The sequence below is a fragment of the Haliotis rufescens genome, unplaced genomic scaffold (genome assembly GCF_023055435.1).
Source record: "Haliotis rufescens isolate VD_foot unplaced genomic scaffold, xgHalRufe1.0.p SCAF_7, whole genome shotgun sequence".
NCBI lineage: Eukaryota > Metazoa > Mollusca > Gastropoda > Lepetellida > Haliotidae > Haliotis > Haliotis rufescens.
This window is the reverse complement of record NW_025964361.1, coordinates 57,062,083-57,075,537: the sequence shown is the minus strand read 5'-3', so window position 1 is coordinate 57,075,537 and position 13,455 is coordinate 57,062,083. Positions and strand designations below refer to the sequence as shown.

The 13,455-nt window shown below is 45.9% G+C and overlaps 1 protein-coding gene across 5 annotated transcripts in view; it reads right to left on the bottom strand.

The window, feature by feature from the left end:
- Positions 1–13,455, bottom strand: part of LOC124122194 (E3 ubiquitin-protein ligase HERC2-like) — a 150,968-nt gene that overhangs the window by 35,660 nt on the left and 101,853 nt on the right. For all 5 annotated transcript variants that reach the window (XM_048387867.1, XM_048387868.1, XM_048387869.1 and 2 more), the window contains 17 exons: positions 12,621–12,892; positions 11,632–11,914; positions 10,861–11,030; positions 10,017–10,199; positions 8,871–9,003; positions 7,744–7,854; positions 6,792–6,900; positions 6,172–6,308; positions 5,405–5,595; positions 5,016–5,213; positions 4,427–4,708; positions 4,166–4,247; positions 3,678–3,821; positions 2,987–3,077; positions 1,859–2,036; positions 1,292–1,545; positions 228–372 (listed from right to left, as the gene is read on the bottom strand). In XM_048387867.1, coding sequence (XP_048243824.1) covers positions 228–372; positions 1,292–1,545; positions 1,859–2,036; positions 2,987–3,077; positions 3,678–3,821; positions 4,166–4,247; positions 4,427–4,708; positions 5,016–5,213; positions 5,405–5,595; positions 6,172–6,308; positions 6,792–6,900; positions 7,744–7,854; positions 8,871–9,003; positions 10,017–10,199; positions 10,861–11,030; positions 11,632–11,914; positions 12,621–12,892 — 2,963 coding nt within the window. The remainder of the gene's footprint in view (positions 1–227; positions 373–1,291; positions 1,546–1,858; positions 2,037–2,986; positions 3,078–3,677; positions 3,822–4,165; positions 4,248–4,426; positions 4,709–5,015; positions 5,214–5,404; positions 5,596–6,171; positions 6,309–6,791; positions 6,901–7,743; positions 7,855–8,870; positions 9,004–10,016; positions 10,200–10,860; positions 11,031–11,631; positions 11,915–12,620; positions 12,893–13,455) is intronic.

Below are 13,455 nucleotides of genomic sequence, written 5' to 3'. Positions count from 1 at the left end.
GAAAATATTCCTATAACCAAATTTGCTGTCACAACTCATGTGACCCCTGTGACCTCTTATCCCCATGACCTCTGTGACCCCTATGACCTTTGTGACCTCTGTGATCCCTATGACCTCTGTGACCCCTATGACCTCTGTGGCCCCTGTGACCCCCATGACCTCTGTGACCCCTATGACCTCTGTGGCCCCTGTGACCCCTGTGACCCCTGTGACCCCTGTGTACGTACATGTCCCTGGTCTGTGACAGTGAGACAGTGGAGGGCCCCCACCGCCACGTGGATGACCTTCTTGCCCTTAAGGCCTTCCACCAGCTGGGGCTTCCGAACATGTGCGTCTGTCCCGTGGCCCAAGCGAAAGTAGTCCCCCTTACCCCTAGGAATGGGAAGAAAACACTGTTAACACAGAGGGAGACAGTCTTAGTTCTCAACATCAGCAGCTACATCATCACTCACTCACATCACAAACCATCTTTTGAAATAAAAGTATTTGATAAAAAGAGTATTAAACCCTTAACCTACCTTCCTAAATAACATTATATTTAAATAATTTTAGTTCAGTTATAATAATAATAATAATAAATGGCTCTCAGTTGCTCACAACCTCATTTTGGCATTTATACTTCACCCCATGGCAACACTCACATGGAGTGAGTGAGTGAGTGAGTATGGTTTTACGCCGCTTTTAGCAATATTCCAGCAATATCACGGCGGGGGACAAAAGAAATGGGCTTCACACATTGTACCCATGTTGGGAATCGAACCCGGGTCTTCGGCGTGACGAGCGAACGCTTTAACCACTAGGCTACCCGACCGCCCCTCACATGGAGTGAACTAAGTATCCCCCAAGTAGTACAGGGCACATAGCTGGGATAGTTCGGGTCCACGACCCCAGGGCATCAAATCCCACGAGATAGTCCAGGTCTTCGACCCCACGACAACGCATCTCGGGCTATGGTCCTATACTACCCCACCTTTAAATGCAACCGAGTCCAAATTTTTGCCAAATATCATATTAATGAATAAATATATTCCGTTTACTCCTTCTTGTGTTGCTACTGCACAAATAATAAATAATCCGCCAAATCCACTACCTCAAGCATGCTCAAAGCGCTATATTATTACCCCAGTCAGAGGATCAGTGTGCACTTCATTCTCAGCTCCCTGGGGAGGATGCAACACAATCTGCCTGTGAGAGCTAGAAGGTTAATAGTTACCAACACATCCTACTGGGTACCCATTCACTGCTGAGTGAACAGAGGTATAGCAGACATTCCAGCTGACCGCCAACTCACCATGTCCAGACTTGACCTGTCTTGGTGAGGGCAAGAGAGAACTGAGCGCCACACTCAATCTGACACACACCCAGTCCCGTCAGCCGCTCGATGACATGGGGGGAGTTGCAGCCGTCACTGCCGCCCCGCCCCAGCTTCCCAAAGTCCCCGTCTCCCCACGAATACACATGACCCTCGTCAGTGAGGGCTAGGGTCTGGGCGTCCCGACTCCCACACGCGATCTGGATCACACGCTGACCAGCCAAGGCCTTCACCTAACAGAGGAACATTTTTATCATCCAAAACTAGCATCCACAGGAGATGTTGTTTTCCCTGATTTGCAGAAGTTTTCATGTGACATATAAGATACAGAACAAACCATATATTATTTTCCTACCTACAAACATCTGTTTATTTCTCCTGTAAGTCTGTGGAGTTATCAATGATTTATTTACAAGAACATTTATTAACTTTTTGTGGGGATCTGTGCGCACACTTTGTAAATCCTTGTAAAAAGTACTGAAGTCAGTTATGTCAGTAAAGATTCATGGTACATATTGTTGTAGGTTTGTCCTTGTCTTCGCCCACCTGTTTGGGTTTCAGCTGTGTGGTGTTGTCTGCGTGTCCGAGACGGCCGTAGTCTCCCAGACCCCAGGTGTACAGGTCGCCGTTAGAGATGATGGCGGCACTGTGTGAACTGCCACAGGAAATGTCGCGGACTCGCTTCGACTTGAGAGCCTCGATCAGCTTCGGGGTATCACAGTTCCTGTATCAGACAGAACGTGTTACACAGTAAATCAGCTGCATATGTAAGGAGGCGAGATGAAATGGGAATAATGTTGCCTTCAAGATTATTGAACTTATATAGTGACGTGCATATAGACGGGGGAGGAGAGGGGGAGGTTAGTGGTGTGGGGGGATGAAAGGTGTGGGGGTAATGGGGGTATCATGACAAGTACCTGAATACATAACACATGGACTAGATTCCAGGGAGTCCAATACTATCAATCAAATATTTACAAGTGCTTTGAAATCAATTTTCATAATTCAACATTGAAGTACTTTTCTAGTCAAATATATAAAGGGAGGGCAGGGCAATGGATGTATGATGATAAGTTTCTGAAAAAAATCATGATTCATTGATAACTACAACTACAAACTTGACTTAACTGGAGTTTTAATGCTCGATAACTGCGCTAACCGACTTATATGTTGGCCAAGAAGGCCATGCTCTTTACGAGACGATGCAATACTGTTAAACCAAGGCTAGTTTCCTTTGTCTCAATCAAATCATGTGACCATGGTGCATTGCATGTGTTGATTCGTTACGAAGAAAAACGACCCACCAAAACAACAGACATAACACACCCTAGTGGTATAACCATTGGTAGCCATCACATTATTTGGACACACACTATTGCACAGTCAAGACGGGTACACAGATGTACTCCAGGTTCTAACATCCATAAACTGAACAAATAAATTTACTTGACCCAACATCTAAAATTGACTACAAACCCAGATTATCAATCAAGTATTTACAAACACTTTGAAAACCATTTTCATATTAATTCAACACTGCAGTATTCATGTGACAAGTATGGAGCTATGGGCATGTGTGTTCTTCTGTCAGTATCATGGCAACGGGAGGCAGTAATGACGTGAGGGATGCTAATGATGTTGCTGATGGTAAACATGTTGCTGTGGTCCACCTACATCCTGCTGGAATGTCCCAGTTTGCCGTCGTCCCCCTCCCCCCAGGAGAACACCTTGCCATCCACTGTCAGCGCCATGGCGTGACGCCCACCTGGAACACACGAGGAGACATGGAACTAAAAGTAACAACAAAAACCCTGTCTATATAGTCAAAATGAGCCTTTTGAAGGTTGGATTCCCACAGAGCACCAGTAATACATATGTTTGCTTCTCCCTGACAAAGGAGTCCCACCGGCCTAGCTTTACCCCAACATACAGAACAAAGCAGCATAACATTAGAGTCAACTGCTTTAGCTAATGCCAGTGACTGAATATAGCTTAGTGCCCCAGCCAGGAATATAACAGTTATTTCAAAGTTGTTAATACATAACCTGGCTTAGACAACCTAGTGGTTGATAGCATGAGCAACAATCCACATGACGACACAATCAGCATGTCACATATCATAACTACATTAGTCTCATGCCTCAGCAGGAGTATCATTCATTCATTCATTCATTCATTCATTCATTCATTCATTCATTCATTCATTCATTCATTCATTCATTCATTCATTCATTCATTCATTCATTCATTCATTCAAATTTTTTTTGTAAATTTTTAATTAATTCATTTATTGTTTTTTTCATTTATCAACAACCTAAATACTCATTGATCAATGTTACAGATGGGTGTAATACAGCCACAATACCTGAGTGCACAGCGACCTTCTTGATGTGATACTGACTGAGAGAAGTCAGCATTCTGGGTACAGAGACGTTGCCTGCGTTCATTCCGAGGCCCAGACGGCCATTGGTGGCTTCCCCGCAGGCATACACCTTCCCGTCCTGTGTCACTGCAGAAACAGGGAGTATGAGCATTGAGCAACACTGGAGTTTGTTTGTTTGTTTGTTTGTTTGTTTGTTTAAAGCCCTGACCTTCTGGGCAGACGCTCTATCCACAAGAACATGGAGGCAGTCAATGAAAAAGAGAAGTTGATCATCAAACTGTTGTCATAGTTACGTATCCAACTTCTAAGTGACACTCAAGAGATACAGATACGAGAGGGTTGAGTGAGTGGATGTTGTTGGAGCTATCCTTGTACACAGTAACATCACAGCAGCCAGTACATTATTGAGTCTGGACCAGACAAACTTGGGTTGATACAAGGACATACAATGAGCAGAAGGCACAACTCACCACAGAAAAGGCTCTTGGAGCCGCCTGCTATCTGCACACACTTCACCCCTGACAGACTCTCATTGAGGACCGGCATCTTGATCTGGGAACATCAGCATCAACTCATCAAGATTCACACTCAGACTGATATTAAAACATTAGTATTTCAACATTAACTAGTCACTTCATGCAGTGTTTACATGTTGACTGCACATACAATCAATTACCTATCAGATTTAGATTTCAAAATTGTTGTCCTGCTTTGAACTCATTGGCAGTTACCTTCGATCCCTTGGGTCCCCCAAGTTGGTCCTTGTCGTTCAGTCCCCAGACAAACACGTGAGTCTGGATGTCCTTGTTGCCGAACGCCCTCAGCTTCTTCCTGCCGGGCTGCGTGGCCGGCCGTTCGTCATCATCCTCCTTGTCTGAGGCCAGGAACGAGAAGCTGGCGGCCGAGTCCTCCTCCTCGGACCGATGACGGCCCACAATCTGGAGGCCGTGGACCTTGCAGTCAATGCCGCTGCTGCGACACTGGCGGACATCTATCTCAATGAGGCGGTAGTACTGAAAGTATATGGTGAAATTCAAGCACCAAGGACATACATCTTCAACAATCTGGCAGATCTTAATTTTCACCTATGGATTAATAACAGCTGTGTACACTAGGCTAAAATAATGTCTACTAGACACAGGCTTCTGAAGGCAGATACAGCAGTCTGAACTAAGTACCATCACCATACTGAGAAAGTGAGAGTCCTCTCTCCCCAGCCATGATGACACAGAAGGATATATATATATATATCTTGGAAAATTCTCTCTGTTCATAAGCCAGGAATAAATCTGTGTGGGGGGAGGTGTGGACAGTACTCACCTCTGTCATCTCCTGCAGCAGGGTGACCAGTGTGTCCGTAGGGGAGATGTGGACAGTGCGTAGCTCCTTCATGTTGTGGATGGACTCCCCACCGAGGATGTCCACCGTGGACGGCATGTAGCTGGAGTCGCTGGGGTCCACCCGCATGTACAGCCGGTTGATGAGGATGTCTGGCTGCATCTCCAGGCGGATCCAGTGCTGAGGGAAGGGAAGTTACATGGTACTGGGCTATTGTTAAAGCTAAGTAAAATCTAAATATTTCTTACATTTGTACACTTATCCTGCATTACTCCATAATGTATTTACTGCTTTCTTTTCACAGACAAAACAAAGCTGTGTGAGTTCGAATTATATAGGTGACAACTGAAGCCTACATTTGGGGGAGTTACCTTTCCTTGAGATCCGGAACTCTGCCAGTATCCGCTGTTTCCGTCGATGAGCTTGGAGGCCTGGTTGTCCCGGGAGGACACGTGGATGGTCTTGCAGCACATGTGCCAGTTGTCCACTAGAGATCCGCTGGCGACGCGCGGCGTGGGTCGATGCTGCTTCCCTGGCTTCCCCACGTACACCGGCTCACCACCTGGGGAACATACAACACTGTGAGTCCCACATCCTCATCAACGACTGCGTCACACACAACGACAACACCATGACTCCCACATCCTCACCAACGACTGCGTCACAATGTGACACAATCCACACCATCAGGTCACAGTGACACACATTCAGGTCATGATGACACAATCCACACATTCAGGTCACAGTGACACACAATCCACACATTCAGGTCATGATGACACACAATCCACACCATCAGGTCACAGTGACACACAATCCACACACTCAGGTCACAGTGACACACAATCCACACATTCAGGTCATGATGACACACAATCCACACCATCAGGTCACAGTGACACACAATCCACACCATCAGGTCACAGTGACACAATCCACACCATCAGGTCACAGTGACACACAATCCACACCATCAGGTCACAGTGACACACAATCCACACCATCAGGTCACAGTGACACACAGTTCACACCATCAGGTCATGATGACACACAATCCACACTATCAATCACCATTAATTGACCTATTCACACAGGAGAGCCGATGACATCCTCATTTACAATCAGATACAAGGCTCACCTGGCTCTGTGATCCTGTTGAAGGGATGCTTGTGAGTCTTGTTGTTCTTGAAGCAATTTTCACAGAAGTCAAAATCATCACAGATTTTACACTTAAACCTTGGCCCTGTCAGCGGCGACACTTGGCAACCATTACATCTGAAACCACAAGAACAATCATACAGACACAGATCTCTGTGTGCATTATCCAAGGGACAACTTTGCGTCTAGATTACAGTATACCTAATACCTTCCTCCATTTTGGTAAGGGATCAGAGTACGCACCTTCCTTAGTAATGGTTTCTAAGATGTTCAGTCAACATTTTTAGCCGACTCCCTAAATTGAAATGGGGTCGGGAGACTTGACCCCTACAGAAGTCCTTTCAATGAAATGGTTTGTAAGTAAATGTCATTTTCAGTTGCCAAAGTTAACGAAAAATATTACATGTTTTGTAAGTAAATGTCATTTTCAGTTGCCAAAGTTAACGAAAAATACTACATGTTTTGTAAGTAAATGTCATTTTCAGTTGCCAAAGTTAACGAAAAATACTACATGTTTTGTTTCAAAACAGCTTCTGGGCAGGTCTAGATAAATCCCTTGATCTAGTAAGGATAACAATAATGATAATAATATAGACTGACGAGATTCTGGGATGTGTGCTGGGCACGAGTTCCATCTCCTCGATGACCCCGGTCCAGTGTGCCTGCTGCGGGAAGTCCACTGTGATATCGCGGCCGTTGGGGTTGATAGCTGGACATAAGAATACAAGCATTGAAGTCCCGACCTCACATTCAAAACGTCTGTTCACTAGTAATCAACAACTTTATCATGTTTATCAAGGATTGGTGAAAGGTGAGCTGAGGTGAAATGGGGTTTAACGTCCCGTCTAGTAATAATGCTTCATAATGCCTCATAATGCTGAGCACCAGGCAGAGTAACAACAAGTTACATTTTTTAACGTCTTTTGGGATGCCGCTGGGGACCAACCCAGGACCTTCCGCTCTCTGGGCGGACGCTCTACTAGACCACAGGGGCAGTCTTGTCGAATTTATACATCCAATCAAGATCCAACAACAGTGTATGGTACCAAGCCCATTGGGCTATCAAAGAATATATTCTGGTAGCCCAGAGTGTGAGTGAGTGAGTGAGTATGGCTTTACGCCGCTTTTAGCAATATTCCAGCAATATCACGGCGGGGGACACCAGAAATGGGCTTCACACATTGTACCCATGTCAGGATTTGAACCCGGGTCTTCGGCGTGACGAGAGAACGCTTTAACCACTAGGCTACCCGACCGCCCCCTGGTAGCCCAGAAGCTTGGATGATTCATGTAGGACTGTAGTTCATTTTACTGCAAACAATTTATGACTTATGTAATTTGATAATGATGGGTTATCATTCAAGAGTATGTGCCTAGCTTTGCAGACACATTGTTACACATGTATTTCTAAGAAAAACATTACTTCATTCTGTACAGTGAATCTGTATGGTAGGCAAAGACCCAGAATTTAGCAAAATATAATGATACAAATTTGAAGAATTGGATGCGAATCCCTCCGGGGCAGACATGTTACAACAGGGTGCAAGTGTACCTGTTACAGTCCCTACACTGCCGTGTGTGACGGACCCCCACTTGTAGGTTGGTGTGGACACGGATGGCTTCACTCGCACCTTGTCGCCAACCTTGATATTCTGACTACCAACTGAAATTAAGAATATAATCTATTCATTATGTGCTCAAAAGTAGGTGTTTTCAAAACAAACAAAACATAAAAAGGTTCAACAACTTATATCAAAGAAATTGATAAATAATTCAGAAACAATTCACAAATTTAACAACAGGAGAATTAACTGTAACAGATTGGAAACAAACCTATTGCAAACATAACAAAGACAAACAAAGTGCTGGATGAAATGCCATGGTTGTGAAAGGAGGAAGGGGAAATTAATAGAATCAAGAACTGATCCAAATAGGGTCCAGGTCGGGTCCAGGTCAGAGAAGGTCAGATCCAGGTCAGGTTAATGTTGGGTCCAGGTCAGATTCAGGTCAGGTCTATGTCAGAACCAGGTCCAGTCAGGTCCAGGTCAGGTCTAGGTCAGATCCAGGTCAGGTCCAGGTCAGATTCAGGTCAGGTCTAGGTCAGGTCCAGGTCAGGTTTAGGTCAGGTCTAGGTCAGATCCAGGCCAGATCCAGGCCAGATCCAGGTCAGGTCCAGGTCAGATCTTGGCGAGGTCCATGTTGGGTCCAGGCCAGGTTCAGGTCAGTGCAATCAGATGCAGTTTGGGTCCAGGTCTGACCAAGGTCAGTGTATGTCAGGTCCAGATCGGGTGCAGGTCAGGTCCGAACGGGTTCATGTCGGGGTCAGGTGAAACTGATTCACTCCACAAAGTAATCTGAGCCCTGTAGAATAGCCCAGCTGAAAATACTCAACTTCACAAGGACAGCTGCAGACTTGAATAACATAAATCCCTGGCCCAATATTTCAGATACTTGTCTTTACAATTATTGGACTCAAATACATATTGGTCCCACTTAACCCAAACATATTCCACACCAATCAGAACTCCATAATTAACATTGGCTTAGTCCCAGGGCTGTGGAGGTAGTGATCCAGCAGGCGTGGCAGTTGTGGCAGTTGTGGGCGGTGCAATGACACCATGTTGGGGAGGGGGAACTGGGCGTGTGCTGGTGCAGCAACAGAAGACAGTCTCCACTTACACTCTGTGCGGTTACCTGACGTTATGTTAGTGAAGCCCAGGAGCTCCACGTGGATGTAGCGCACCCAGTACGTCCCGTTCTTCCTCTGCCAGTCCGCCTGGATGTTCAGGTCATGGAGGCCATCGCGGTCAAGCTGAAGCACAACAACCAATGTATATGAAGAGTGACATGTGTCAATAGAAGAAGCGTGAAGACGTATCAGACCTGTTTCCCCCTTGTGAGTGAGTGAGTATTGTTTTACGCCGCTTTTAGCAATATTCCAGCAATATCATGGCGGGGGACACGAGAAATGGGCTTCACACATTGTACCCATGTGGGGAATCCAGATCTTCGGCAAGAATAGCAAACACTTTACAACTAGGCTACCCTACCACCCCTGTTTCCCCCTTACTTGCCATACCAGGAGTTAACTAAGAATTCAGTTACTTGTCAGAAGTTGTTATTACCAGTGCAAGGGAAGTCAATCTCACACACTTCACAATGAAGAACAGTCCCTTCTTTGATGCAGTAAGACATAGCCAGATCTCAAGGTATGAATCCGTGTATCACTGTGTTGAATTCACATGCAGTCTTAGCCTTAGTTGACATCAACTGACCAAGGTCGTCAACCTTTTGTTAGGCTATTCATTTTACCCCTAGGGCTTTACAAGATTTTCACAACTGGCCAATCAGATTCCATGTCGCGTAATGATTCAAGTTTGCACCGAAGTTCTGGAGCTTGTTACAGCTGAACGTAAATAGGTGAGGTGAGGTGAGGTGAGGTGAGGTGAGGTGAGGTGAGGTGAGGTGAGGTGAGGTGAGGTGAAATTGAGTTTTATGTCGCGTCCAAGATTACTGCACTTATATAGCGATGTGCACGCATGTATTTGTGTGTGTGTGTGTGTGCTTATACTAGTCCATATTGATGCCGAGTTATAGTGCTAGCCTACTGAGATATCATGCTGTAGTTTAACATGAATACCCCACTCAGACACAGTATACTGACTCTGAGCTGACCAGTCCAGGCAGCATAACAACAAGTACCATCTTTTAAAGTCTTTTGGTATGACACAGCTGGGATCAAACCCCAGACTTTCCGCTTCTAGGCGGACGCTCTGCCACTAGACCACCGAAGTGGTCGAACGTAAACAGGAAGCTGGTACTCACTTTGATGACTTTTCCGATGTCGCCTTCATGAACTTCCTCGTATGTGCGACAGCACCGGACCATCATTCCCACCTGGATGTGGTCGCGGACAAACACGGCGTACTCATCGTTGCTCAGGAAGTCAGTGCGCTTCTTGAAGGGTGTGGGAGCCCCGGCTGCACCGCCTCGGTCGGACGGCAGGAACTGGAAAATACATCAGCTTACACCAATGACAGTGAAGATATGTGTCATGCCCGAGCGAGCGAGTGAGTGAGTGAGTGAGTGAGTGAGTGAGTGAGTGAGTGAGTGAGTGAGTGTGTGTGTGGTGAGTGTGTGGTGAGTGTGTGAGTGAGTGAGTGAGTGAGTGAGTGAGTGAGTGTGTGGTGAGTGAGTGAGTGAGTGAGTGAGTGAGAGAGTGAGTGAGTGAGTGTGGTTTTACGCCGCTTTAAGCAATATTCCAGCAATACCACGGCGGGGGACACCAGAAATAGGCTTCACACATTATACCCATGTCAGGAACCGAACCTGGGTCTTTGGCGTGACGAGCGAAAGCTTTAACCACTAGGCTACCTGACCGCCCCTTCATGCCCAAGACAATAATATTGCAGAAGTAAGTGAATAGAGTCTGAAACATTTGTGACAGCATTTCCGTCACATCCTAGTTTTAGACTTTGGTGAAACACCTGAGCATGAGTGAGTTAGTGAGTTTCGGTTTTAGAACTTCACTAAATGAAAAGTATTTAGATTATGTCAAGGAACGATCTTCAAGTGAAAGACAAGCATTATTACAACAAAGACAGGCAAAAACCTGCATAAAGTCTGCTGCTGCTGAAGTCCTTTGAAATAACATGTGTACAAGACTCACATCATATGTGTCAAAGTCATCAAAGTCCTCGGACATGGAGTCACTCTCAGAGTATCCATCGATGGAGGATAGACTGTCCGTGTCCGACTCTTCCTGGCCTGGAACCTCCTGGTGCTCGATCAGCCAGCTCACCAGCGCCTCGGCACTCCGAGAATCGGTCGAGCTGAGGGCTATACAAAACAAATAGAATATTCATGTGTTGTTGACTTGATTACAGGACCAATGAAGATGGAAAGGCCTCGGTGCTTAGTGTAAATTAATGCAGTGTTTGTTTGTTTGCTTGTTAATACCACACTCAGCAATATCCTAGCTATTTGATGGTGGTCTGTACATAAATTAAATCTGGACCAGAAAATCCAGTGATTGATGTCATGAACATCGATCAAGGCCATTGGGATACGATAGGTGGCTTCACCACCTGATCCCATTAGACGCCTCTTACGGCAAGCATGGGTTGCTGAAGACCAATTCTATCCCTGATCTTCATGTAGCCATTATTGCATTGAATGCAATGTTAAATACTGTATTTTCTGGAGTACAGTGTGCACCCAAGCATAATGTGCACCCCACTCTAGGGGATGCAGTACTTTGGAAAAACATTTTTTTCAAGAATGATTCCCAGTATTTAGATCCTCCTAATTTAAAAAAAATATAAACTATAAAGCATTCCAATTTAACCAGTTTTATCCCCAATACACTTCTATTTGTTTGGAATTCTGGATGAATCACTGCATTCCCGTTGTCTGCCCAGAGCGAAATAGGACTTCGTACCTCCATTGCCAATGACCTTGATGGCAAACTCCACGTTCTTCCTGGGGAAGCCCATCTCTATGATTTGCTGCACCAGGGATGATGGAGGGGGCTGTGAGGGCCTCATCTTGCGTGGGCGTGGCACCCTGGGTACAGGGGCTGCAACCGGCGGGGTGTTGAAGGAGGTGATGGACGATATCCCAGAAGCCATCATCTGGTCCTCGTCAGAGCTGGTGTCTTCGTCGGAGTCGCACGGCTGCCCTGCTTCAGCAGTCAGATACTGACATGTGGCCAGTGCAGCTGCCTGTAGCAAGAAAACACAGTCAGTTGTCACAAAGCAAGAGAAACAGAATGAGATAAGAGGATTTACAGATTATCTGTCCCTTGTGGTTGGTTGGTTGGTTTGTTGTTTTACACCGCACTCAGCAATATTCCAGCTATATGACGGCGGTCTGTAAATAATCGAGTCTGGACCAGACAATCCAGTGATTGATATCATGAGCATCCATCCACGCAATTGGGATCAATGACATGCTTCAATCAAGTCAGCGAGCCTGACCACCTGATCCCGTTAGTCGCCTCTTACAACAAGCATAGTCGCCTTTTACGGCAAGTATGGGTTACTGAAGACCTATTCTACCCCTTGTGGTTGGTTGGTTGGTTTGTTTTTTTAACCCCACACACAGCAATATTCCACCTATATGACAGGGGGCTGTAAATAACTGAGTCTGGACCAGACAATCCAGTGATTGACATCATGAGCATTGATCCACACAATTAGGATACAATGACACGCATCAACCATGCATGGGTTGCTGAAGATCTATTCTTCCACAGATCTTCGTTTTGTGAGAAAATGAAGGTAAATGTGTTTCCTTATTTGGCACATAAAATCGTTAGTGACAACATAAACATAATGCTTGTACATGCCGGAGAAGTAAGCCGGCCATCTTGGCGGACAAGTACGTGTCTGGCCAATCACACATCTAGATTCCATAATGAGAACTGACCTCCATCTCTTCCCTGCTGAACATGGCCTTGAGAGGCGAGGGCTGAGTGGCAGCCATCAACAGCTGCTGCATCAGCGACGTCCCTTGTGATGTTTCCGTGTTCACATCCTCCTCGATAACGCCGAAGCCGTCGTGGAGAAACTCACTTGCGACCGGCTGAGACAAGATCTGGCGCAGGTTATCTTGACGACTGAACAGGACCCGCGCCGCCCGGAGAAGACTAAGCCTGATCTGCTGCTTCCGCAACTCTTTTGGGTTGATGGTGAATCCTCCTGGCACAGGGTGAAGGGGGGCATGGGTTAGTCATCACCATCATTTCAACGAGGTATTAGCAGTGATAGGAAAGATTTTATTCAGTGATGATTTTCTGTTCTTTACAAACTCTATGATGAGAGGAAAATCAGGTTATTTATGGTTGTATAAATAAATAATGTTACAAAGGGCAGTCAAAATGTTCAACACAACAAAAGCTGGGTAAAGATGACTGACAGTGTCCCGGACACAGACTCTACAGAACCTACCGACTGACGTTGTCCCGGACACTGACTCTACAGAACCTACCGACTGATGTTGTCTTGACATAGACTCTACAGAACCTACGGACTGACGTTGTCCCGGACACAGACTCTACAGAACCTGCCGACTGACGTTGTCCCGGACACTGACTCTACAGAACCTACCGACTGACGTTGTCCCGGACACTGACTCTACAGAACCTACCGACTGATGTTGTCTTGACATAGACTCTACAGAACCTACCGACTGACGTTGTCCCGGACACAGACTCTACAGAACCTGCCGACTGACGTTGTCCCGGACACTGACTCTACAGAAC